Source organism: Crocodylus siamensis, chromosome 15 (genome assembly GCF_052110815.1).
Source record: "Crocodylus siamensis isolate JL-2025a chromosome 15, ASM5211081v1, whole genome shotgun sequence".
In the NCBI taxonomy this organism is placed as follows: domain Eukaryota; kingdom Metazoa; phylum Chordata; order Crocodylia; family Crocodylidae; genus Crocodylus; species Crocodylus siamensis.
The window spans coordinates 35,302,788-35,329,420 of record NC_143409.1 but is presented as its reverse complement, the minus strand read 5'-3'; the positions used below and the strand labels follow the sequence as shown (position 1 = coordinate 35,329,420).

The following is a 26,633-nucleotide window of genomic DNA, read 5'->3' as shown; positions in this document are numbered from 1 at the left end:
ACCTCACAGTGGATGAAACCCTAACCTTGACCGCTACATTGACTGTTTCAGGGAAAGAATGAACAATGAAATAATCAGCAACACATGCCACCATAACAACCTCTCTCTACCAGAGAAAAAGGCCATAGAATCTCTAAGATCTAGCCACCAAATTATAATAAAACCAGCAGATAAAGGAGGAGCCATACTCATCCTAAACCGTGAAGACAACATAAAGGAAGCCAACAGACAACTCTCTGACACCACCTACTACAAAGAACTACAAGAAGATCCTACTCCCCTTTTCACCAAGAAACTCAACAATACCATCAAATCATTTCCAACAGAACTACACGAAACACTAGACCTTGATCCCCCCCACTACCTAACTCGGGGACTTTTTACATGCTCCCTAAAATCCACAAACAAGGGAACCCTGGCAGACCTATCATATCCAACCATGGGACCCTAATTGAAGAAATATCGGGTTTCATTGAATCAATCCTAAAACTGCTCGTCACCCACAGAGCAAGTTTTGTCCAAGACACTACAGACTTTCTACGAAAACTTAAAAACCACCTTCCCAGCAATACCCTCTTAGCCACTATGGATGTTACCAGCCTATATACCAACATCCCACACCAGGATAGCCCTCAAGCCTGCCTTACATATCTACAGGAACAAGATTACAACTCAGAATACAGACCCAAAGATATTACTGACCTTATACAATTCACCCTCACAAACAACAATTTCACTTTTAATAACCAACACTTCCTCCAGAAAATGGGAACAGCTATGGGCACCAAAATGGCTCCACAGTATACCAACCTTTTTATGAGCCACCAGGAAGACTTCCTCAAGAACTGCACCAAACCCTTGCTATACTTAAGATATATTGATGACATCTTCATCATTTGGACTGAAAATCTGCAATCTCTGATTGAGTTCCATTAGAAATTCAACAATCACCATCCCTCCATCCAACTACTCTTGAATGCTCTAGCACCAACATCTCCTTTTTAGACACAACGATCAGTATCCAGAATGATAAATTACAGACCACGTTATACAAGAAACCCACAGACCAACATACATATCTGCACAGAACCAGCAATCACCCTAAACTCACCAAAAAAGCTGTGATATACAGCCAAGCCCTCAGATACCACTGAATTTGCACTGAAGAGAACACCTGGGATTGCCACCTCACCAATCTTAAAAAGGCTTTCACCCAACAAGGACACTTCTCGGGAGAGATAGATCGCACGTTTGAAAGAGCCACCTGGATACCACGTGCAGAACTGCTGCAGTACAGAAGACCGCCCCCCCCCCACAAATCGTACACTGCTGGTTATGACATATCACTCCTCCCTCGAACCCATACAGAAAATCCTCAAACAACTGCAACCCATACTAGAAAGAGTCCCTATTCTTAAAGAGATCTTCCCAGAGTCACCCATCCTATCCTTCAAACGAGCACAAGACCTTGCTAACCTCATCACCGGAAGCAAACTTCCTCAGACCCAGAACACACCTAATGGATCCAGACCATGCCATGACAGGAAATACAAAGCCTTCCAACACATCTCCACCACCCCCACAATACTACACCCCACAACACAACCATCACCATTCCTGGATCTTTCAGCTGCACCTCCAGAAATGTAATATATCTAATCCAGTGCACTAAATGCCCTGATGGAAAATATGTAGGAGAGACCAAACAACTGCACACCAGAATGAATGCACACCAGAAATCCATCAAAGACAGAAATACCCAACTACCTGTGGAGGCACCTCTCTCACAAGAAAGCCACTTTCTCTCCCGTCTCTCAGTCCTGATCCTCAAAGGAAACTTACAAAACACTTCCCAGAGATGAGCCTATGAACTCTACTTCATCAACCTCCTGGACACTAAAAATCATGGACTAAATATAGACATTGGATTTATGACACATTATAACCTGCCTGACAGTTGACTTCCCTGGTATTTCTCCACTATTCATCCCCCTTCTCTCCCAGCCTGTCTCTCACCCACTGACTCCTCAATCTACGTCTTCACTGACTGCCTGTCTTGCATGCAGACCAACCCAGCCTCTGGCTTCTTTACTTTTCATTCCATCCAGGAAGAGTGCACACCAACTGCAGAAACTTCCTTAGCCTGACAAAGGGGTTTTGAACCAGAAAGCTTTCTTAAAAATTGTTCTCCAACTATTTAGTTGGTCTAATAAAAGATATCAGATTCACTCAAAGAACCTTGTCTGCCTTAGCCACTTAATGCATTTTACAATTTGTTGCAAAAAGATATTTCTAGAGATTGTTTAGAAAAATAAATTTTGACAGTAAATCTTTCTATGCTTTACATATATTTATAAAAATGCCTTATTATTTTGCTACCATCACATCCACAGCCCAAGATTTTACTTCAATAAAGGTACAAGTTACTATAAATTAAAAAAAAAAATCAGGATTTAACGAGGAACAGTCCAAACTGTAGGATGCATCATGTTCCATACATATGACATTATTAGACATTTGAGTGATACATTATTCAGGTTGAACCAGTCAGATTTATAACTTACATCACGATTCAGTTTTACTGTCTCAAAAGTGACCTATAAAATATTACAACTGAATGTGCTGTTAATTAAGAGTGCCATTAAACAAATGTATTTCACACCCCTTTAGTTAGCATAAAAACACAGACATAAATTAGTACAATTTACTACAAACCAAACTGTTGTCAGGTGACAACAATGAAATTGATTTGAATATTTACAGTAGCATCACACCCTCCCAAAGGGAGATAGGAGGAAAGCTAGCCAATTCTGGGCCTGCACATAATACAACTGGGTGAGTCCAATTTGGAGGGAGAACAAAAGAAAAAAAAAACAAATATACACAAATTCCCCATTAGCCACCATCACCTCTCCAGCCACCCAGCTCTCTGCAAGAGAGATTTCTTCCTTGCAAGGAGGCCCACAGCCCTCCTACTCCCAATTTCTCTCTGGCCTGACGCTTCTCTATATCTTGCATCCTTTAACTCACAGCCTTTACCTCTACTAGCTTTGGGAAACGGTATTGCTCTCAACAGAGCTGCGACACAATCAGGTTAGAACTTCTTTGTTAATGCGTTCATTCTACTATTTATGCCACACTCACAAAAATGATTAGAGTGTCTTAAAATAAAACATTACAACCCAAAATATATGAAACAACACATGAGCAACCGTTGACTTAGAGGACAACTGTTCTCATTATATTCTGGAAAGGTAAGTGATTGCAGCCTTTTGAGGGAAAAGAGGCAAAGAAACTGGTTTTCCCCTGGGCTTAGTTAGAAATGGGCATGAAATAGGCATGACTTATCCACAGACTTTGGAGATTGGTTGTGTAGGTCCAAGCCCCCTCTTTAGTTAAAATCTGGCTGTTTAAGTTGCATATTGCTTTAAAGGCTTAATCTTAGATTTCAACAGCAACATTGCTAAGCTGATTCTTGCCTGAGGTGACTTCTGAAAGGCTCATGGAAAATGTGCAAATTCACCCTGTAGGGCATATCCAGATTAGAATCCACAGGCCCTGATCTTGTCAGGTGCGAAGCGTAAGATGAGAGGTGCAGAAACTTGGAGCAGGAATGGACAATCAGTTTAAACCTAACAGTAACAGGGTATGGAAAGTCTTTTAGAGATAGTGAGACTGGTTGATATTTTAAAAATTACCAGTTAAATTGAAGATGGAGGAAAGGTTGGATTTACAAAGGACATAGCTTCAGTCTAAGATGGAGTCTCTTCTACAAAGGATATAGGTATGCTAAGTTTTTACCCACAACCTAGTAACAGGGAGCTACTGAAAGACAAATACATTAGTCAACTACATCTTGGACAATCTCAGCAAAGATAATTAGAGAAGAACTTGCTGGTAATCAGTTGCAAGTATAGCAAGTTGTTTTCCATTAGTAAGTAGGGAATGTATTACCAAACAGTGGTGGTCTGGCAGACAGCATGTGAAGGAAAACATCATATTCACTTCTATTCACTCAAAACCTGCATCAAGTCCAGACTATACTCACTTACCACCAACTCAAGCTAGTAAGCAAGAATCTTAGGCTTTTACCCTGAAGTCCTCAGTCAACCGAAGACATATTAACCAGCCAAAGTTCTTGAGGTGGAACAAGAGAACTTTAACTTAGTAACAAATTTTCCTCCATTTTTTATAGCACTAGCCCAAATCAATAGTCACAGGTTCAAAGACAGCCAATCAATAATCTTGACATGTAACCAACACAGCTTCTAATCCTGCCATTTTTATGCTTAAGCCTATCTCAAAGAAAAGAAGCCTCCCTCTTCTCAAATGAACTGAAAACAAAAGTAGCTTTACCCAAAATACTAATAGGAGTGGAGGAATTCTAGAATCACATATCAGGTAAAACCCCAAAACCTTAGTTCTTACCTTTCAGAGGGTTTATCATCTTCAAATTTAGACTTCATATGCCTCAAACTGTTCTAAAAACAGCTTAAGTAACTAAGTATAATAATCCTGCATGAGACTCAATATTTTTTCCATGCAATAAACATTAGTTTTCATGTAGGAATAGAGCTCCAAGGACAAAATTATCACTTGTAACTTTGTAAAGAACTGGCTTTCTAACATTATCATGGTTCTTGCTTCAGAAGACTGGTATAGAAAGCCAACCTCAAACCCTTATTAAATCCCAGGTAACCATAATACATTTCTTGCTTGTACTGTAATGAACAGGAAATGCAGCACAACAATTTAACTTCTATACACTTGGGAACTAGAGGTGCATCAGTCCATATTGAATCGGCACTGATCAAAGGAAAATTTACATGATCAGGAATTGGTTTTTTTTGGCAGGATGTGACTGATAATGTCACCAATAAATGCCACATGCATGTGCACAGCCACAGCATGCACACAGCCAGGAATGTAGCCTGGCAGCTTGGAAAGCAGCATCTTGCTGATAAGTCTGTGGGGGGGAAGGAGTGTGGCGGGACAGATAAGAGGCCCCCATGGTGAGGGAGGGAGTGGGGCTGGGGCAGAGTGCAGGATGGAACCAGGAGTTTGTTTGGGGTGACTCCAGCCACTGCATGCACTTCCAGGGAGGCATGGGGGGCACATATCCCCCAAATCTGTGTGCAGTGTGAGGGAGGGCTGCTGCACGCTTGGGGCCAGGGACTGCGCTGGGCTTTTCCCTGATGGCTGCACTCAGGCTGGGCAGGGGCAGGCCAGGTGGCAGCAGCACTGGGAGGTGGGCTATAGCCACCCCAAAATTTGCTGCAGCCCACCCCCCCCTCCCAGCACTGCCACCACCCACCCTGCCCAGTCTGGCTCCAACACAGTCACTGTGAAGAGCCTGGTGCAGTCCTCAACCCCAAGCATGCAGCAGCAGCCCATCCTCACCCAACACAGATCCAGGGGGCACATGGCCCCCCATACTTCCCTGGCAGTGTGTGTAGCAGCTACAGCCACCCCCCTTCACTCCCACTGTCCTCTGGATGAGCCACCGCCTCCATCCCATGCCCCTTCCTCCCAACAGATTTACCGACTGGACATTTCTTTCCAAGCTGCCTAGGCTGCATATCAGCAATCGGATTGGTATCAATTACTGTACATCAATATTGGCCCAACATTTTTTTTTTTTTTAATCAGCACACCCCTACTGGGAACAGCATAGATTAAACTGGATTAAAAACAAGTCTTCATAGAAGGATGAAACAGCTCAAGCAGCATATGCAGAACTCAATGAAAGAATGAAATTCAGAAATGTTTTATTCTGTTTAAAATGAACAAACAACAAACACAAACAAATAATCTGGTTTTTTTAAAGGATTTATATCAAGTTTTTATTTTGTTACATTTAAAATGATGAACACCACATCTGCAACTTCTACAGAGTATGGTAGCAATACCAAAAAATTTAAATAGAGATTGGCTAACTATTGCTCACTTTGTTTACACAGGCAGTGGATATCTTCATTAAAATCAAATGGGGTCTTTGGGAGATTGAAAGAAGCAGAATTTAATCTACTAACTCCAATCCAACAAAGATATATTCATATCAGTCCTGCTGATTTCAGGAAAATGAGTAACATAGAAAGTTGACATGCATAACTGTTTGCAGGATCAGGGCCCAGGATATTTGTTTTATATTTTTTTATAATCTAAAAATGCATACAAGTTTTTCATTAACTGACCTTTTAATATGCTGCCTTTTTGTAAATCATAAGCACTGTTTCCATAAATGTCTTCAAGAAGAAAAACAACCCCCCCCCGCAATATAAGTTATTGCATATATTCCCCATATTTTCTGATTAGTGGATTTTTACTGTAGGCATAGGAAGTCACTTAAAAAGAAAAGAAAACAGCACAGGTTAATTGTACACATCAGCTGACAAAACTGAAGTTTTCATTTTTGTAAGTCAGCATGCATTTCAAACAAATCAAGGAATCTTGATTTTTCACATACATAGAGTATGTAAAGCAACAACATTTTGACACATACAGAATGTTTTCTTGGCACTAATTGTTATGCTAGATAAAAGTTGCTTAGCAATCTCAGAAACCCAAACAATAATGCAAGGTTTTTATTGAATAAACCAATTGATGTGAAGCTCAGATAGCTCTTGTGGCAGCAAAAGCAAAGAAATGCGGTGTTCCCTTGTTGACCTAGCTCAGATATTCCCTTAAGAAATATATTGTAATTGAGAAGTGGGTCCTCACTGAAAGAGAGAGAAAACTTATGTGGGGTGACTTATAAGCCCACAGTTTCTGTGGCAACAGAGGTAAGATTATGCTACACGCATAACAGAAAATAATTCATTATCTCTAATATATGCAACTCAGTTCATGAGTTGCTATATAGATTCAGAGTCTAAAGTAGGGTAACCACACGTCCCATTTTAGCTGGGACAGTCCTAGATTTCTGAGGCTGCTCCCTGCTGACTGTTGGGAATTACAATAAATGCAGGGGTACAAGGCGCAGTCTGATCAGGAGTCAGAGTGGTGTAGAGTGCCTTGCAGGTTGTCAGGCAGGCACTGCTGCCTGCCCAGCACACAGCCCTGCCTTTACCAATCTGTGAGAGTGCAGAGGCTTGGGGGTGGGGTGGGAAAGGAGGCAGTGTCCGGTATGTCCCAGATGTCCATATGGTCAGCCCAGGTCTAAGGGAATTTGAGCAAAATCTTAATATTATTTTTTAAGATCAGTACCAGAAAAACAAATTATGGCCCCAAATGATGAGGGTTACCAGTGCTTTAGGTTCCTCCTATAGCCAATGCTATGTTTCAGTAGTCAAGAGCTGAGATACCTAATCAACAAAAAAAGATTCTGTACAGTGACTTATCATTGAAAGGCATATTACAATTCCTGACACCATCTAATGAGGTTTGCAATTAATGCATAGTTTCAGCTATTAGTAACACAGCTCATGCTTGTTCAAGTTCCACAAGTACTCCATGGAAATCTTTAGGGTGAAGAAAAATCACTGGTTTGCCATGTGCACCTATTTTAGGCTCTTCACTCAATATTCGGATCTTTCTTTTCTTCAGTTCTGCCACTGCTGCTGTTATATCATCCACCTTATGAAAAAAAAAAAGTGTGCATAATTTGAATATTGGAGTACGTTTTTCAGACTATTTTAGGTATAATGGTGTTAAAGCAGCACATTTCAGTGTAACATTTATTTTTTTTTAGAATTACACAGCTACATTGAATCTTACAAAAATGTAAATAGTCAAAGGCTTGTGACTGCTATATTCAACAATTGTTTTTTTAAGATTTACACTATGAACAGCAAATACATTGATTTTATAGTTATTATATCATGTAGAATTCATATATAATTTAAACCACCAGCAAGCAGCCTTTGCATTACTACTAACAAGCATATCATATTGCTTTGCAGTATTATTAACAAAAAACCCCCAAAAAACAAACAAAAAAGCTTGCCTAATTGAAGACAGACTCCAGACTCATTAAATGCCAGTGGGGGAGTGCCACTAGGCTTAGATGCATCCTTCTCTTGAGTTAGAGTAAGGTTTGGTATAAATTGGTCTCCTAAGAGACACCTTGGAGAATTACCAGGAATACTGGCTGACAATACATACCAGACTGTGACCCATTTTTCCTATTGGACAAATGTATTTAAATTATAACAGCAGCATCACACACACCATTTCATGGCAACCCAAAAGAAAAAAAAGAACAGTAATTAACACAGACCTAGCATGAAGTTGTGTAAAATGGCTTTATTTTTGATATACTGACAAACTGAGACTTGCGTGCATGCAAAAATAAAATTAGCACTCAAACACACAGTAAAGGACAGAAATAACAGAGTTGCTGTTTTTGAAGAGAGGTGCCAGGATGCAGAGGATTGAGTAAACCTGCAAATTGGGGGGGGGAGCATGTCTTATGATTGCAGGAGTAGACTTCAATTAAGTCATACTTCTATTTAATAGAGTTTTTAGAAATCCTGAAGTCACCAAAGTCATACCCACATCGTTACCAAGCTCCTTCTTTTAAACATGTGACAGTAAAGCATTCCCTAAAATAAGGTACTGTGTGTAATGCATGCTGTGATGCACTGTAGTCCCCTCCAGGTTAATTCCCAGAGCAGAGAAACCACCACAGCTGCCTCTGCTCCCTACAGAGATTGCCTTCTGGCTGATTTAGTTGGCCAACTCTGCCTGGGCTCAGCTGCAATGAATTACTACATCCACGGGGACAATAACGAAACGGAACGGAACTGAACTCTAGAGCATTTGTGGGGGTATCTACATAAAGAAAAATAAGTGTGTGCATGTGTGAAGAACAGATTCCCCTTCTGTTCCACCAGGTGGTCAAACTGCTTTCTATAACAGGTGTTAAAATATCATAGCTACAGGTGATCAGAAATATTTTATCTTTGCTATACAAAAAAAAATGCTAACTTTTGTCAGAAGTAGATGCATTTAGCAAAAGCTATCAATTTTGACACACTTATGGGGGGTTGATCATTTCCATAATTCAGAATGATGGTTTTTTTCCTTGACTATTTTTTCAGGTCAGCCTGACTTTTTCAAAGTATTCATTGCTTTAATATCACCACATTTTCAGAAGTTTTAAAGAGTTATAATTACACTGAAACTGAACAACGGAACCCAAATTATTTTTTTATTTTCAAAGTTTTAAGTTTTTGTGCTACTGTATAAAATAATATTCTTTTAAATTTAAGTCTCCCATAAAATGGAAAATCAGCTTACTACACAGCACTAGTTTTGACCTGGGTATCATAGTGGATTATCTATTCTAGTATGAACAAGGCTGCTGGCTGGCATTTGCCTAGAGCTGGGAATCCAAGGTTTCCTGCAGCCCATAAAACCTTTCTTATTGGTCTTGTTTTAATTTGGGGGCGTTGTTTAGTGACATTTTTGAACAGTGAGAGTCTCGTGTTCATGCAGCAAAAGCTTGGCTGCCAAAAACCTCACCTCCTTCATGTAATATAAATTGGTATTGAGTTCTTGTAGATCTCTGCTCTATTGGCTTGCTAATATATTTTTCTAACTTAGTAATTTCCAACATGGAATGAGAGAGAGCCCCACTGTTTTTAATTTTAGGAGTTAACAGCATGACATGCCTTTTAACAACTTTCTTTAGTGGCTTCTGCAGTAGGAAAAGTCACAGGTCTCCTGCCAAATCAGACTTTATACAAAATATGTCAATACTGCTAATAAATGTTCGTCCAAACAACTTTCCTTGCTTCTCAATACAGATATATTCTACAAGTAGATGTAGGCATTTTAAAAATGCCTACGTGTTCCTTCTCTTTGTACCTGTAACCAAAGTGTCACTATTTCTATTACTTAGAAGGGTTTTTCCCTCCAAGTCCTATCACATACCTCCTACCTTCTCAACCCCCTACTTGCTAAGTTACTATAGTATTTCACATTTTGCTATTAGCTCTGCATAGCAATTCAGCTTAGTGACCATTTACAGAGAATTAATTCAACTTCCTTTTAACTTCTTGAATAATTGCAAGTACCATATTTACTTGCCTACAACATGCCCTGGAATAAAAATATGCACCTTGTTTTTGAAAGGCAGAATGAAGTGGGGGGAGAGGGGAAAAGAGAAAGAAGGAAAAAAAAAAAAAGATCTTTCCTTGCGGAAAGCAACAGAGTAGCAGGAACTAGGGAGCTGAGCCTGCTCATTGTTCTACTCTTGAGAATTGCAGGCAGATTTTACTTTCACTTTTGCCGGGTAAGAGCAATTTCTGCCTCTGTATTTCTCACATACGACATGCACAGTAGATCCAGCAACTGGTTTCGAGGGTAAAAAGATATGTGAGAAAATGCAATAGATATCCAATTTTATAGAAACTGGAAATATATTAATTTGATTAAAATTGCTGGATAACTAAAACAGCATTTTTAAAAGGATAGCGGCCTCTCCATTTGATAATCCACTGTAAAGTCCCATAAATCTGTCCCCTACTAATTTCAATAGATGCCCCCTAGTTCTAATATTCTGGGACTCGGAACAATTTGCTCGGTCTACACCCTTCATCATTTTTAAACATCTATCATAGCCCTTCTCCCTTCCGAACTGAAGGGTCCTAGCCCTTTTTAGGAGGGGGGTTGATTGCTAACACACACTGAGCTGATGTTTTTAGGGAACAATCTATATTGTACAATGATTATACGGTTTCTTTCCTAAGTGTAATAGCTAGTTCAGAACCCAGCACTGTGTATGTATTTGAGATTATTTTTCCCTAGGTGCATTACCTTGAATGTGCTGACACTAAAGTTCATCTGCCATTTTTTTAAAACTCACTCATTTAGCTTAAGTGAGATCTTTCTGCAACTCCTCTCTGTCAGCTTGGGATTTGACTACCCAGAATAATTTGGTATCGCCTAAAAACTAGATGCGACTGTGCACCCCCACTTCCAGGTCCTTGAGGAAATTGTTAACTAAAATAGGGCCCATCACAGATCCCTGTACAACCCCACTTCTGACCTCCCTCCATCCTGAAAAGTGTCTGTGGTAAAGATAAAGCACATCTATAAGTAAGGGATTGGGGGCTTAAGAGCCTTTTTCCTCACCTCCCCCACCTTACTGTTTGTAAAATAGAAGGAGGACCAGCTCTATGAGAAAAAAAATCTTCATTTTTGTGAAAAGGAACTGGCCAATCAGTTTGTGAATGGTTAAAAAAAAAAGACTTATTAAAGAGATACAGTCAATGAAATAAGTGGAAAAAAAGAACAGCTAATGAAAGCATGTCTTTTTATGTACTGTTTAATTTTGCCTTCCCCCTCTCCCCCGTCATGCATAAGATGATGCCAAATTATCTCCTCTTAAAATTCAGCAGGCTTAAACCTAACATTTGTCATAATCATAGATTGCTATTCAGAAGCAAATCACTCCCCTTCTCTACTCAGGCATGTTGATTCCATCTTCTCATCAGGATGGAGTTATACAATTAATTAGTTATCCAGTTTAATGTGTTAGCAAGGCTTGTGTGCAAAATAAATACAGCCCAGGATTACCATGCTTATATGAATTGTGAAAACAGAATCTGCAATTATATTACATTACATATATTATTCATATTACATCTAAATATTCATACTTGGAAGTAGGACATGTAGTGGGTAAAGCATGTGACAATGTCACCACTCATTGCTTTTATGCTTTCCCATACCACTGAGTGACTGTCTAATCTTGAATAGCTCAATTGAATACATTTTTATTCACGGCACTGCTTTATAAAGCAGAAAGACCTCACAATATTGCTTTTGGCTGTAGAATTTTTTGTGACCTCCTTTTATGAAAGGACTATACAAGTATTGCTCATAGTTATATTTCCTCCTCAGTTTTGCCAAGCCATCTTAGTACTGGAGTAGCAGGTGAACATTAAGATATGGGACAACTAAAGCTCACACATTTGACTTAAGTGAAATATTTTCATATATAGCAAAAATCTACAACAATCTTTCAACGTGTATGTATGCAAGGAGATCCAAATCAATTAAAGATTTCTGTTATAAAAGTTTCACTTACATTGATTCTACAGTCATTCAATGACAAATTTCCATAGCAACAGAGAACTGGAGCACTTCCATCCAAGCACTCAATTTTATTTCTCAATGTTCCTTGTTGACAGCAATCCACTGCCATAAAGATTTTGTTTCTTGTGCCACAGAGAATATAGCAGAAAGTTTTGATGTTATGTAATGAGCAAGTCTATATGGCAATGTATTTTCTGTCCTTATTAACAGGTGAAATATCAGTTTACCACAACAGAAGGCTCAAAAATCAGGGAACTCTCTCTGGGTTTCAGGTACAATAGTAGGTGTTAATGCAATCAATTCTCTGCAGGAAGTCAAATATAAGTCTTAGATGAAAAAAAAAGAGTTAAGACCAACTACCAGTTACTCAGATTCAGTCTAACCTTATGGGAAAAAAAGTTAATATACACTTATAAAATTGTCTGTTAAAAGTTTTGAATGGAAAGTTAGTAGATTTGAGATACCAGTCTTTTATAGGGCGGTGTCCCCAACGGGCCTTCTTGTGTCGCTCATGAGAGCTCTGCCCTCCTGGTTGGTGGCTACTCCCTGTCTGGACCTGTTTGTTACCGTGGGTGTTCGTTCTCCCGCGTCGCCAACCCAGCTCTCGCCTGCCACGATTTGTAGTTTTCCCAGTGGGGCGGGACTAGTTCACAGGCCCCTCGGTGGCCCGGACTTGGCCCGCTGGTTGCACATGGGGCTCTGCCACCCCTACACCCCGGCCTCACGCCACCTACGGGCTCCACTTCCCTGTGCCTGCTCCGTGCTGCTTCTGCAGGCTTCTAACACGGATTTCGTCCTCGATCCCACAATCCGTGGGATACTCCGACCTAATGTTGACCCCTTCACCGTAGCTTGCACCGGTGCCTCAGTCGCACCCTCTATAGATCCACGCCACAAGCCCTTCTCCCGGTGTGACACTCCCCACTTGGAGTTACTGACACCCTAACCTCACTGACCCTCCACCAGATCCCTATCGGCCTGAACGGGAGGGGGAAGGGATTCCCCTTAATTGCTCTCTAGCTGCCCTGCTCGTGTTCCTATAACTGACGTCCGCTGGTCTTGGCGGCGATTCTGCCCCGATCTCCCTCCAGCCAGGTGGTCCTCGGTCCTTCGCCCCTCTTCGGCGGAGCCCGCACCCACTGTCTCAGAACTTACTTCGGGGTCCTCTGAATCCTTCTGGGTCGTCCCGATCTTCGGTTGCTCACCCGATCCGTCGCTTCTAAGTTGACCCGCCGGCATCCCTGTTGTCGGGCTTCCCTTCTGGGTCACTGCTGCCTCCGGCACGTCGGCTCAGTGTTGCCTGTCACAGGGATCCCACGCTGTCACTGGCCCCAATTGCTGCTTGATCCCCGGGCCACCTGCTGCCTCCGGAGTGGCAGCCGCCATTTTTAAATCCACCGGCTGGCATTGGACATCGCTGTCAGCTGCTGACCGCAGCTGTACATAGAGGCGGCTAATGAGTTGAGCAGGCTCTCCCTCCGTCTCTGCACCTCTCCTGTCCTGGGCTCCCAGTAAGTGTCCCTTGCTACCTCGGCCCTGGGGACAGGCGGTTAGGCTGGTTTCTTTTCACCCAATATCTACTGTGACAATATTAGGACTTAGTGTAGGGGAAGACTTGGCTATGCTACATATATACAGTTTTTTATATTTTTCTGTGCAATTATGTAGCTGACTACACAATTGTTCATAGCCACAATCTGACAGAATACTTAACTTAAACTTTAGTTTCATCAGTAATCCCATTAAAAAGTTCAGTAGGACTGCATGCACGCACAAGGTTAAGCACGCATGTATCTGCAAGACAAGAACCTATAAACCATGAGGAATTCATTATATATACACATTCTCCATATTTCCTTGCATATTATATGCCCCAGAATATAATATGCACTTTTCGCTTCATTCTGCCTTTCACAAACAAGACTTTTGCAGAGTTATGGCTGCATAGAGCAGTGACAGAGCCTAGTCTTCAGCTCACTCACCCTCCCTTTACTACGTAAGTAAAGCCAAAACCTAGATTCTGCTGAAGACTGGCCCACAAGTGGTTCAGATTTTTCTTTTCTGATTTTGAAGAGAGCTAAACAGTCTCCAGGATTATGAAATAATAGAAGAAGCCAGGAGTAGCTGACAGACAATGAAGTTGTCCTAAGAAAGGTTAATTTAAGTAGTGGAACAACCATCTCCTTTTTAAAGGAAGACCATTAAAAAGGAGAAACGGTTGTTGTTTATTCTACAGGTTTTAACAGTGAACCGTTAAATCAACTGACTTCCACAGCTGCCTGAATAATAGTGCCACAGCTGCTGCACTGTAGGGCAGGAATCAAAGGTGGGTGCTTTTATCTCTGGTGTAAAAAAATCAGCTTCTCTGGTTACTCTACAAGGGAGCTGACAGGGGAGGGGGAAAGGGAAGGTGCATATTGTAAGCAAGAAAGTACAGCATATAGATGCAATATATACTGACAACTTTAACATTTTGATACTCTTCTTCAATAGTCACAGCTGTGATTTGTTTAAAAAAACCACAACAAGACACCACTTTATCAGAAATTTTATTCTGCATATATCAAGACTCACTTGCAAAGGAAGAAGAAAAGTCTGTATGACTGTCAGCCCTGCGGAATTACCACAATCCTTTTTTGGCCTGTCTTTTGACTTGTGAATAAAAACCAAAAAGAAGGGACACTAATAAAATCTCATAAGTTTCAAATTATGGTGTCTAATATAGATGACATGGGAACTGATGCATAGATTTTTCCAGTGCTTGTAATTTCTTGGACTTACAACTTGCAAAGTTACTTTTTCCCAAAACATTCCATGCATTTCTTTTGTATTTTGCAGGCATGACACTGGAAATCAATTATTTGAACTTGGTATATTTTCTTAAAAGGCTCGAATCCTGACAAAGTCAAAGTGAACTATAAATTTCAAGCTACAAATTCACTTTCCCCGCCTCATTCAACAGAAATCCCCACAAAAATAACAACCAAGTATCACATTTTTCCTTTATTTGGGTCATACAGATGAAAAAATATGCAGCTTTTTAACAAGGTATTTAAAAAAAAGAATGTGCAACTAGAATACCTCAATGCAGACATGATGCATTCCTCCAGCCTTGTTTTTCTGCAGAAAGCCCGCAATTGGACTTCTCTCTCCAAGAGGGTGCAGCAGTTCCAGCTTCGTATTTCCTAGCTCCACAAAAACAGTGTAGACACCGTGTTCAGGAAGAGGAACCGTCTCACTCACCTGAGCTCCTAACACATCTTTGTACAAAGATCGGGCCTTTTCTAAATCAGGGACTGCAATTGCTACATGATTGAGACGGCCAAGTTTCCACAAAGAACGTGGAACTTTTTCAGCTGAGGAAATTGTTGCTGATGAAGTTCTGATTGAGAAAGAAGTAGCTTGCAACCTGGCAAGAAGACCTGTAAAATTGAATAGTATTGCTATAATCCTTTTAAGAACAAAATTACATAAAATCAATGGCTGTCTTTTCCCCCTTTAATGAAGCCTACATAAACCCTATGTCATTACACTTAGTATACTCATTTCACCAGTATGCTAAAGATAAAGGTAGCAAGATAACACTAGGAAAGAAATGGCTCCCTGCTATCAGTGCAACAGCTATTATTCTTTCAGAAACTATTAAATTAATCCAGAGGTAGTAACTGAAGAATTTACAGCATGAATGTGCAGCTCTGTCCCTTTCAAATACGGCTAATAGAAAAAAAGAAAGTTCATTTTAAGCTTCAGTTGAGCCTGGTATCAAAATGAGATTTTCCCAATTATATGTACAAGTTTATAGTGTAAAGGACAGCAATGCGCTACTGGTCTATACACTGTTTCCATTTCATTCAGAATCTTACCATTAAGACAGACAGAAACTTGAGTGTGGCTATAAAACTCCTGAACATTATGAAGAACTAATGTATCTATTCTTAAAATTTAAGTCCCAGTAGGAAGTAACTACTCACTCCCTCTCCTAGCATAAGGAGATAGTTAACCCCTGAAAGATGCTCACTTGATGACGTGATGGGATCTAATCAGCAGTGCCAACAATTGGGCCTCTTGCCATGCCACATGTGCACAGCAGAACACAATTTCAGGATCAATGATCAGATCCCAGTTGTGCCTTACTTGCTTGTGTCAAAACCCCAGCTCGGTGGCGGGCACAAGGAACTCAGGATCATGCTGCTGAAGCCCATCCCAGGCTTCCCATGCACTGGGGATGAGAAAAACCCATGCGCTGCTCAGCTGAGTGCCAGACGTGGCTTTTATAGCTCCTGGTACATGGGGAACCTGGCATCTAGGTGTGCCCCTGTGCACTGGGAGTTATATAACCACATGTGCTGCCCAGTTGGACAGGTCGCAGCAAACAGTGACTTCAGGATCAGGCTGTCACAGACTGATGCCAGGCTCCCCATGCACCAGGAACTGTTAAACAAAGTGTGCCACCCAGCTGGTTTAGCACACAGGTGGCCACACATTACATTTAAGGTATGATACAAATGAGCCAAAGTTAGTCCATGTTATGTGTCAAATAACTTCGTGACTTGTTTACTGTATTATCACACCTTAAATTGACTTGCACATGCGCAAAGGTTAGTATTTAGGGTGTAATTAACCTGTTAAATCATGTCTTAAATGTAACTTGTCAGGGGCTAAGTGAAGGCCCAACATCATCTAGTAGCTCAAACACAAGAAGGGGAGCCAAGAACTCTCAAGTGTCATTCCTTCTCCCCATTCATTCCCTCTTAAATATTGGGAAGTCCTCCTGCTTCTGTCAGTTTCCACATCCATATATGGAGTAATAATTAATTTCATGAGTCTGTTTCAAAATCAGAAGTTAATGTCTGTGAAATGTTTTGAAGCTAGAAAGAACATAACAATGTTATTTCTTTTCAGAATACAAGGTCTGGCATTTGCATTTTAAGAGTACAGGTTTCCCTCACTTTATGCGGGTTCTGTATGTGCAAATTCACTCTTATGCGATAACTTTTATACCAAAAACTTGTTATATGCAAGGTAAATTCACTCTTATGTAATTGGTGTGGTGGAAGCCCAGTCAGCTGCTTTATGAGGTGCATATTGTGGAAGTGACATTCACCAAAATATAGTCTCCTGTGTAGGTGTGTACTCCTCAATGGTTGTCTGCGACACGTGTTTCTGTAGTTGCCATCCCCACTTCACCACCACCCTGTGCTTGTATGTACTGTCTGCTGTTGGCAAGTACCAAAATTATCTTGTAGAAATGGGTCTGTGGGTCAGTCCAGTAAAGGTCTTGAAACATATCTCTATTTGTTACATTGTAAAGTGAGTTCCCTTTATGTGAATTTGAGTTATGCACCATTTTCCAGGAACACGTGTACTGTATAAAGCCAGGGAAACCTGCATGCTGCCTCAAAAACATTTCTATCTATGCAAACAGCTATATTTCTCCCAGTATATAAAAGAAACATTGTGGAATTAAGCACAAAACATAAGCAAAAGATCACTAAACACTGGATGATCTTATGACAGAAGTGGTTGATGAAAATGAATAAAATGTTCTAGGAAAACTTAATTATGGAAAATGTCACTGACACAAGAAATAATATCTGCACAGTTATAATACTTGAGCTTTCTTTCTGCATTACTCATTGAAGGCACTGTTGAACTATAACTTGCTGTGGACTCATCTCAGCATGTATTTGTCCCCAGAAAAAAGAATGCTACAATTTTCTTTTACACTCCCCACCCTCAATCCAATACCTGGACATTTTGACTTTGCCTGTAGATGGTTCACTATGAAGCAATTTCACTGAGTACTTTGGTAACTGCTCAGTTACAACCTTGGCTACATAAGCAGCTTAAAGGAAATATGTCATAGTTATGAATAGTGGTTTGCCATAATGGATCCTAGATTGTGATGTCTTCAGATTTAAAAATTGGGGGCAAGGAAAAGGAAGAGAAGTTCCACGAATTGCACAGCCATGCTGCTCTCACCACATCTACAAAATGAGGTAAGGGAACAGTACTGCAGAAAAGGGATTCAGTACTGCCCTAGGTCTTGATCTTATGCTATAAAACAGAAGCGTCAAAACTTGTCTGGCTCCGTGGGCTGGATGGGTGACATGGGGCCAGTCCATGGTTAGACTGGGCCAATGGGCCCGGACCCCCCCCGCCCATCAGGTCCAATCCCTGCAGCACCAGCTCTGACTGCTCTAGGATCCAGGCCATGTGCGATGTGCATCCTAGAGTGCCAGGGCAAATGTCACACTGCATGCAGTACCTGCTCCAGCATGAGGGCTCTGCATATCCCAGATCCATGCCATACGCTGTGCCTGCTCCATCAGATCTGGGCCTTACACTGTACATGATACCTATGCTCACTATGTGCAGCACAGGTCCTGGACTGGCTGGAGCAGACACTGCACATTCCAGAGCACTGGGATAGGCAACACATGCACTAGATTCCCAGAGCGGCTGAAACAGGCACCACATGTGGCACATGTCCCAGGCCCTGCCCACAGAGTCAGTCTAGGTCAGTTCAGACACAGAGGCAGCACCAGGGCTAGATAACAGGACTCTGAGCCAGATCTGACCTACATGTTTCACACTCCTGGTAGAAGTAAATAGAACCTTTGCCTTTGACTGCTGTGGGTGCTGGGTCAAGCCTTAATAGTGGAGAAAACCAACCATCAAGTCACCTACAGCAAATGTCTTGTTTTCATTCTTCCAAATACTGACCTCTCATTTCCACTTATCTTCCTAAGAATGCCTAAATTTGTAACAGTACTCCTGCCAGACTTAACTGATAGGCACTGGGACACAGGTTTAAATCACTGCTTAGAGAGTTTTAAGCAGGTGAAATTGCAAAACACATACTTCTTAACACAAGACCGAAGAATCTTGGAAGACTGACCAACACTGATCTTGCTTTAACACCATGACTTTGCAGATGGTTGCTGGAAACAAGCCACTAGCCCTATCATGAATACAACTATACACAAATGTACAGTCTGGCCATATGAACATTTAGGGCTGCCTTACATGTTCAAAAAGATAAGCTATAGACTGGAATATTCAGGGTTTGTTTATATTCCTATAGCAAAATATTAAAGACTAAGAAACGCTAGCTTAAAATAAAACAAAACAGTAAAGAAAATTATAATATCTAGGTCAGAACACAGGTAGAAAAAGATGAAAATTGTGTTTTAGAGTACATTAAAATATTGTATAAATAGTTTATGATTGAAAAAAATCAAATGAAAAATACAGGAAAAATTAGAATCTTTAATCGCCTCTTCAAAGAACAAATTTGAATGATAAAGTGAATAATGCTTTGAGCTTAGATTTATTTGACTTACTCCCTTTCAAACCAGAAGTCAAAACAGCAGTACTACTGATAATCTAAGTGAGAGACCATCAAAAATAGGACCTAACTTTTTCAAAATCTTCCCAGTTAAAACTCTTAGGCATTTTGATTCTTACTACCATGAAATTTACATGATTTTTGGATAACATTATATGTACATGGGGAGGTCCCTAAAAGAATTAATGGAGTCCTCTGGTCCCAGTTCTTGAGCAAAAAACAACAAAATCTGGTTATTCAAAAAACCATTTCTCAATTAAAAAAAAAAGAAAGTCATTTTCTGCCCCTAATAATGAAATATAAATATAATATGTGAGGCTGATGGTAGGGAATGAATGTATTCATGTTACTCATAGATAGCATTTAAAGAGAAAAAAAAAAAAAGGAGAGGGGTACAGAAATATGGCTGAATTGATTAAATACAACCAAAACCAGAAAATTAGATTTGACAGCAGATTCTAGAATTTTTTTTCCTAAATGCTGACAGAGATGGGGGTTTGTAGATGTTTAAGGCACCTCTAGAAGGTGTACAAGAATGTACTAGAAGCATTTAATGCATTCTCAAAGTATTCACATCTCCAACTGTGCCATATTGCTATGAGACTGTGCCAAGGACACGCTGAGACTTCGACTTTGTACTACAGGAATAATAGCTTGGCTTATGTATTCTTCAGGCTCACTCTCTCCTGTAACAAATAGAAGGTTAATAGTAGCTGCAGTTTAAAACTTAAGCAAGTCTTCATTCTTTCCTACAAGACCTGGGTTCATTCCACATACAAGACGCTTAGAGGTTTAGTTCACTGAATACAGACTTATGGGCGCAAAGCCAAGCAAAAAGCTACTAGCTTAAAGAAAATTTTATGACTAGTGGAGCTACAGTTGATAAATTGGGGGAGGGGCCTGTATATGAGCCAAATATCTGATAGGGATAATGCATATAATTCAAGAGAATAAATGTAATACAGAAAATAAAGTCTGCTCAGAAGCCTTTGGAGTGGCAAAATAGACTAGAATATGAATACTTATTTCCATCTACTTGTGCAGCTCTGTGGCTAACCACTCTGAAACATCAATTACTTACTAGACCTTCACACAGAGCAAACAGTGATAACTGGCACTTGGCCGTCTCCTCCAATCTATATAAATAAAGCATAAAAGCAGAGTGTGAAACCCCAGATCTCCAAAGCGTATGGAAGTCTTTCAATTAAGTACAACAGAACCAGGATTTCATCCAGAATCTCTTCCAGACAATTCTCTCTCGCTTCTAATTATTCTTTTGCTGTTGCATTGGATGTATGGAAACTCCAGTGTTCTATATTCTGTGTGTCATTATTTTAATAGTTCTTAAGTAGCAATTCTGAAGATGAAATGGTGCCTCAAAACGGCTATGCTGTAGACAAAAAAGATGATGAGTTTTACTTACCAATTAAATACATGCAGCTGTGTCTGAGAAGCATAGATTTGTGTACCATTTGAAAAATTGCTCAGTTTTTGTGGCCAGAATTTAGCAAGACTTTAACTGGTTTAACACTGAGATTAACACTGAGAAAGAAAGACTGTTCCCACTATTCCAGTGCAGGGAAAATAATTTTAAAATCCTTTAAACTTGTATACATTTAGAAATATTTTATTAGATTTCCTTCTCCTTTGAAGAAAGCTGGACAACAGAACATGAAATATTTTTTTCCATATCAATATGGAGGGCTTTTGCTTTTTCAGCGACTTTTTCAACTTTTCCTCAGTCTAAAAAATCTGATGCATTTAATTTATTCAAGATGGAAATGGTATACGAGTCTTGCTTGGTACACTTCTTGATATCCATACAGTTCTAATTTTAAACCCATAGTTACTAATGCAAGTCAAAATTAAGATAGGTAAGGGAGATACTTATCAATGTTGTTTTAAGTACACAAGAACTTGAAAGTTGTTTAAAACTCCAATATTTGTTCATCTTCCTGTTCCAGTTCCTCACTTTCAAATTAGGAAGCAGCACAAACAAGAATCAAAAAATGAACATGCAATGCAAAAATCATAAAACTTTTTAGTAAACCTATTTGCTGAACTATGTCCTGTCACTTCCAGGTTTCAAGAAAAAGATACCAAAACTCTGTGCATTGCACAAAAATAAATAAATATTCTAAAGTTTGCATTTTTTATTCTGGGATAGGTTCTTTGCTTACACAAATGTTTCTCCAGTGAGTCAAACAGAGTTCTGCTCAATTTTTTCCCCACTTAAGATGGACAACGGGCTCACTGCTTGTTGTTTAGAGAGATAATGGCTATTTTGACTGAAGCATCTTTCCTGGTTGCTAGATTTACCAATACTGAACATGCATAGCTAAGTTCTTGTATGCATTTCTTCTTCCAATAAGAACATAAGAAGGACCATTTCTCTGATCCAGGATGGCACATCTCCAACAATGGCAGGGGTGGATGCTAAAGAGAGCACTGAACTGGATACATCCAGAGTGATCTATTCAATATCCTCCTGGCATCCATCATTATTGATTTAAAGATGCCAGAGGAAACATTTCCAATCATTCAGCTCAACAGATCCATCATCCATAAATTTATATAATCCCTCTCTAAAACTTGGTTAAACTATCTGCCTCCACCACCTCCTGTGGCAATGAATTCCACAAATTAACTATGTTGCATAAACAAGTAGTCTCTCCTGAGCTGTAAATCTGTCACCTACTAATTTCAGAGGGTGTCCCCTAGTGCTAGCAGTCTGAGACATAAAGAACAAATTAAGTTCCCTGTGCATTTGGTCCATGACCTTCATGATTTTTTACATCTATTGTTTCCCCCCCACTCACCCTTATAGCTTTCTCCTTTCCAAACTGAAGTGTCCTAGCCTTTTTTGGCCTCTCCTGGTATGGCAATTGCTCCTGGCCCCTGATCATTTTAATTATCTTTCTCTGTACCTTTCTAGTTCTATTACATCCTTTTAAAGATGTGGGGACCAGAAAGCAGTATGAGGCTCAAAATGTGTGTGCACCATGTATTCGTATAGTGGCATGATGATGCTCTCCATTTTGTTTTCAATTTCTTCCTTAATAATGCCCAACATTTGATAGACTCTTTTGGTCAACACACACACCAAGCTGATGTTTTAAGGGAACAGTCTACAATAACTTCAAGGTTTCTTTCCCAAGTTGTAATAGCTAATTCAAAACCCAGCATTATGTATACCTGGGGTTATTTTTCCCCAGGTATATTACCTGGCACTTGTTGACACTGAAGTTCACCTGCCTTTTTTTTTTAAACTCACTCACTTAGCTTAGTGAGACCTTTCTGCAGCTCCTCTCAGTGAGGTTGGAACTGGACTACCCAGAATAATTCATTGTCATCTGCAAACTTGATGTTACTGTGCATCCCCACTTCCAGGTCACTACTGAACAAAACAGGGCTCAACAAAGATCCCTGTGGGACCCCACATTTGACCCCCTTCCATCCTGAAAAGTGAGCATTTAACCTAGAAGTGGGCAATTATTTGGGCCAGAGGGAAACTTAGGGAGTTTGGGTGAACTACTGCAGGCTAGGTTAGCAGCGCTGCACCCTCTCCCTACAACAGCTTGGCAAAACTCCTCAGAGTGGTTCTGCTTAGTGGTGAGCTGGGAGACTGAGATGGAGGCACAGGTGCACTGGGGAGTGGCATCTGAGAGCAGGATGGTGGGTAGGGCCGGCCCAGAACTGGGATGGCAGGGCCATGACACCACAGGGCTGGGGCAGAGTCAATCCACTCCCTGCAAGCCCCTGTTACAGGCACTGGTTCTGCAGGCAGGGGTATGCAGGGAGCAGACTGCAGCACTGCCCTGGGCCCTGGCCCCACACTTTCACCGACTCCATGGAGACTGCCTGGTACCTGCATGGGCAGGGCACACAGCCAGGAGGATGAGAGGTGGGCACAGGTGATGGGGAGCTGCATCTGGGAGCAGGATGGGTGGGCAGGGCAGGGACCCTGAGGCAGTGACAGTGCAGGCCAGGGCCATGATCCACTCGCTGTATGTCCCTGTCCACAGAACTGGCACCCTTTGCAACTCTCCCACTCCCAGATGCTACTCCCTGCCTGATTGCGGCCCCATCCCATCTGCCCAGCCAGCAGTGGGTATGGGATGAACAGGCCAGGGTGCATGGGCAGCAGCCAGATGAAGCGGCTGCTGCCAGGAGGTGAGCCCAGCCACTGCACCACCCAGCACTGCTGAATGCCTAGAGGTAGTGGGACCAGCTATATGAGCCACAGCCTGGGCTGTGCCCTACATGAGCCAGGGGCTGGACTGGGCAGGGCGAAGGGACCTGCTGTAGGCTGGACAAAAATCAATGGGCCAGATCCAGCTCATGGGCAGTATTTTACCCACCCAGTTTAGCCCTACCCTTTGCTTCCTATCTTTTAATTAACTGTCAAACCACAAAAGTGCCTTCCTTCCAATCTCATAATGCAGTATACATAGTTTTTAAACCTCTGGTAAATGGTTTTTTTTTTTAAATCAGCAATATAGTCAGCATTGCACTCAATAGGGAGCCCTGAAGACCTATTTTATTCTATATTTTAGAGATAGCCAAAAATATCCAAATTTCTGCTGACCTTTCTGAAATATTACCATTTAGAGAAAATTGCTTTCACCTACATTTCACAAAGATTTTATAATGTATGTCATGTCACTTGCTTCAACCTTTCAGTACCTTTTGAAATGTTTAATGGTTCACTCCTGCACGTATTTAGACTACCTTTTGAATTCAGTTATTATTTTACTGGTCAACATCAAAGTACATGATCAAATCTATGCCATGCAAATCAAGTTACATACCCTGACACCAGTTAATCAGTTGCACTCAATTCGTTTGTGTGTCTGAGCGAAGCCACATTCTAGCTAACAGAGGGTCCCTCGTGTGGCATTAAGGCATAACAAAATATCCAACACGCCTTCCACACACTAGCACAAGCACAAATGGATCATGGCCTGTTATTTCTAAAGCCCAGCAATCTTAAAGGACCAATAACCATTAGGGACAGTAGTACCCAGCACACTTTATACTGGCCTTCAGGCTTCTCTAATGTACTCTAGAATCGCCTCGAGGACTCCAGGTTCTCTCTGGGATCAGCAAGGTGGCACCTCTCCCATGGGTTAAGCACCTTTTTGCTGCAGCCCAGAATCCTGCCCTTGACATAGATTTCATAGACATTAGGGGCTAGAAGGGACCTCGTGGGATCATCCAGTCCAGCCCCTGCCATAGGCAGAAGTCTGCTGGGGTCAAACGATCCCAGCGAGAAAATCATCCAAATATTTTTTTAATGAATCCAGAGTCACTTCTTACACCACCATAAGTTTGTGGCTGTTAGACCTTGGGGAGCCCTGGTGAACAACTGTTCTCCCACAGCCTGGTGCACCCCTTATATACTCAGGGGCATAGATGAGACCCGGCTCTAGAGGAGACCCAGGCACCGAGCCTCAGCTCCCTTATCAACACCCCCCACCAGGCAGGGCTATGCCCGGCATTCAACAGCCCCTGCTCCAGATCAAGTCTTCGGTTAAACAAGCAAAATAACACGGTTTTGACACTGATTCAGACGGCTGGCTCCCAGGAGAGACCACCAATCACACTGCAGCAGGTTTGGGCAGGAGGAAGAACAGGAACAGGACTTAAGCTGCACAAGGCTGGTACAAATGAAGGCGGCAAAGCCAGCCACAGGCGTCTGGCGGCGGAGAAGCGATTTCCCTCCCCAGGCCGCGCGCAGGAAACCTGCCCCGATGGCGGCGGGGCCGGGCAGGCGTGCACGGGGAAGCTCGCCCCGCCGGGCTCGCACCACCAGCTTCGCAAGTCTCCGCCGACCCCCGCCCGCCGCTGCAGCCAGCAGACACCACCAAGGCCAAGGACGTGCCTGTGGCAGCAGCGCCCTCCCCCCAGTGCAGTCGCTAACCCGGACCCGGCCGCGGAGAGGAGCCGTCCTGGGCGAGGCGCAGCGGGGCCCCGCGTCCGTCCGTCCGTCCTTGCGTCCGCCCCCGGCCCCGGCCCCGCGCTGCAGCGAGACCCACTCACGCGCTGCGCCAGCTACCGCTCTGCCTGTGGGCGCCGCCATCTTGGCCGCGGGTCATTCAAAGCCAACTTTATCTACAGCCTCTGCCGCGGACAGGGCGCAGCTCTGCGGAGTTGTTCTGGGAAGAAACCTGGCAGGGGAACAACAGCCCTCCCTGGTCAGGTCTCTGCCGTCAAGGATGGATGGAAGGACACTGACTTTGGGGAGGGGTCTGCAAAAAAAATCCTGCCCAGTTGTGGTTAGCAAATCTTATAGGGGGGATTTTGTCTCTTATGGGAGGCTCAGCACCCCCCCCCCAGCTCCCCGGTAATTTGAACCCTGTTTACATCATCCCTCACGTCCGGCTAAGCAACCCGAGGGACCTGAGCCACCAGGTTGTGCAAAGCCCCCACCGGAGCTCGCTCAAGGACAGACCCCCACACCGTCCTGGAGAGCAGCCATGCTCAACCTTTTTTGATGTGAGGCACCCTCTATAGACTCAAGGCCGCCTGCAGGGATGGAGGCAAACCTGAGCAGGTCAGAAGGGCTTGGCTGCTCTCGATTCCTGTTTGAAATCTCCAGGTTCATCGCTTGCACGCATAACTGTGCTAACATCACATGGCATCCCATGACCCCCAGGATAGCCCAGGGTTTCAGGGCACCGGCTTTGAGAATCACTGGGTCAGAAAGGCAATGAAAATCCTGTCCTCTAGCAGAGGCCCACTCCTGCACCAGTACTGGAAAACTTGCTAGATGAGAGGCAATGTCCTGTTTCTTGACTGATAATGCTTCATGTTGTTAAAAGAATCCTAAAGTGCTCGTTTACAGGCCACTGGGTCTTGTTTACTTGGTGCTTTTCTCCTGGCTTGTACAGAGAAACCCACTGTATTACTAACCCTTGGGATTTCTCTTTCCAGTTTTGCAATACTGAGATTCTTGAGTCTCTGTCTTAGAGTAATTTGGGGGGTTACCCATGAACAAAAAGTTAACACGTTATTTTTTACTCATGGGTAACCCCCTAGCTCTTCATACACATAAAGCTCTATACATGTGTAAGAGTTCACAAGGTTGGGCATGGAAACTGATGCAGAAAATGAAGGTTTTGGACCCTGAATTTTTTTAAAGGATATTTACACACACAACTGACAGATCACTGGGAGCTATGGATCAGGGCAGGGTGCTGGAGTTCTTTGGAAGGAATAGTACTGGCATTTAGGA

At 42.0% G+C, this 26,633-nt stretch overlaps 1 protein-coding gene across 1 annotated transcript; it reads right to left on the bottom strand.

Moving 5' to 3' along the window:
* Nucleotides 1–5,757: 5,757 nt before the first annotated feature.
* On the bottom strand, nt 5,758–26,282 carry MCEE (methylmalonyl-CoA epimerase). The gene is made up of 3 exons (XM_090028141.1): nt 25,439–26,282; nt 15,127–15,467; nt 5,758–7,575 (listed from the first exon to the last, which is right to left on the bottom strand). The coding sequence occupies exons 1-3, from the start codon at nt 25,476–25,478 to the stop codon at nt 7,423–7,425; spliced, it is 534 nt and encodes a 177-aa protein (XP_089884267.1). The 5' UTR covers nt 25,479–26,282; the 3' UTR covers nt 5,758–7,422.
* Nucleotides 26,283–26,633: the final 351 nt, after the last annotated feature.

What these genes read in the sequence shown, in the direction of transcription:
- MCEE (XM_090028141.1), bottom strand. Translation starts at nt 25,478, where the DNA reads ATGGCGGCGCCCACAGGCAGAGCGGTAGCTGGCGCAGCGC. An exon ending in AGCGGTAGCTGGCGCAGCGC is followed by an intron (nt 15,468 to 25,438) that starts GTGAGTGGGTCT and finishes TCAATTTTACAG; the next exon opens with GTCTTCTTGCCAGGTTGCAA. An exon ending in TGCATCATGTCTGCATTGAG is followed by an intron (nt 7,576 to 15,126) that starts GTATTCTAGTTG and finishes TTTTTTCATAAG; the next exon opens with GTGGATGATATAACAGCAGC.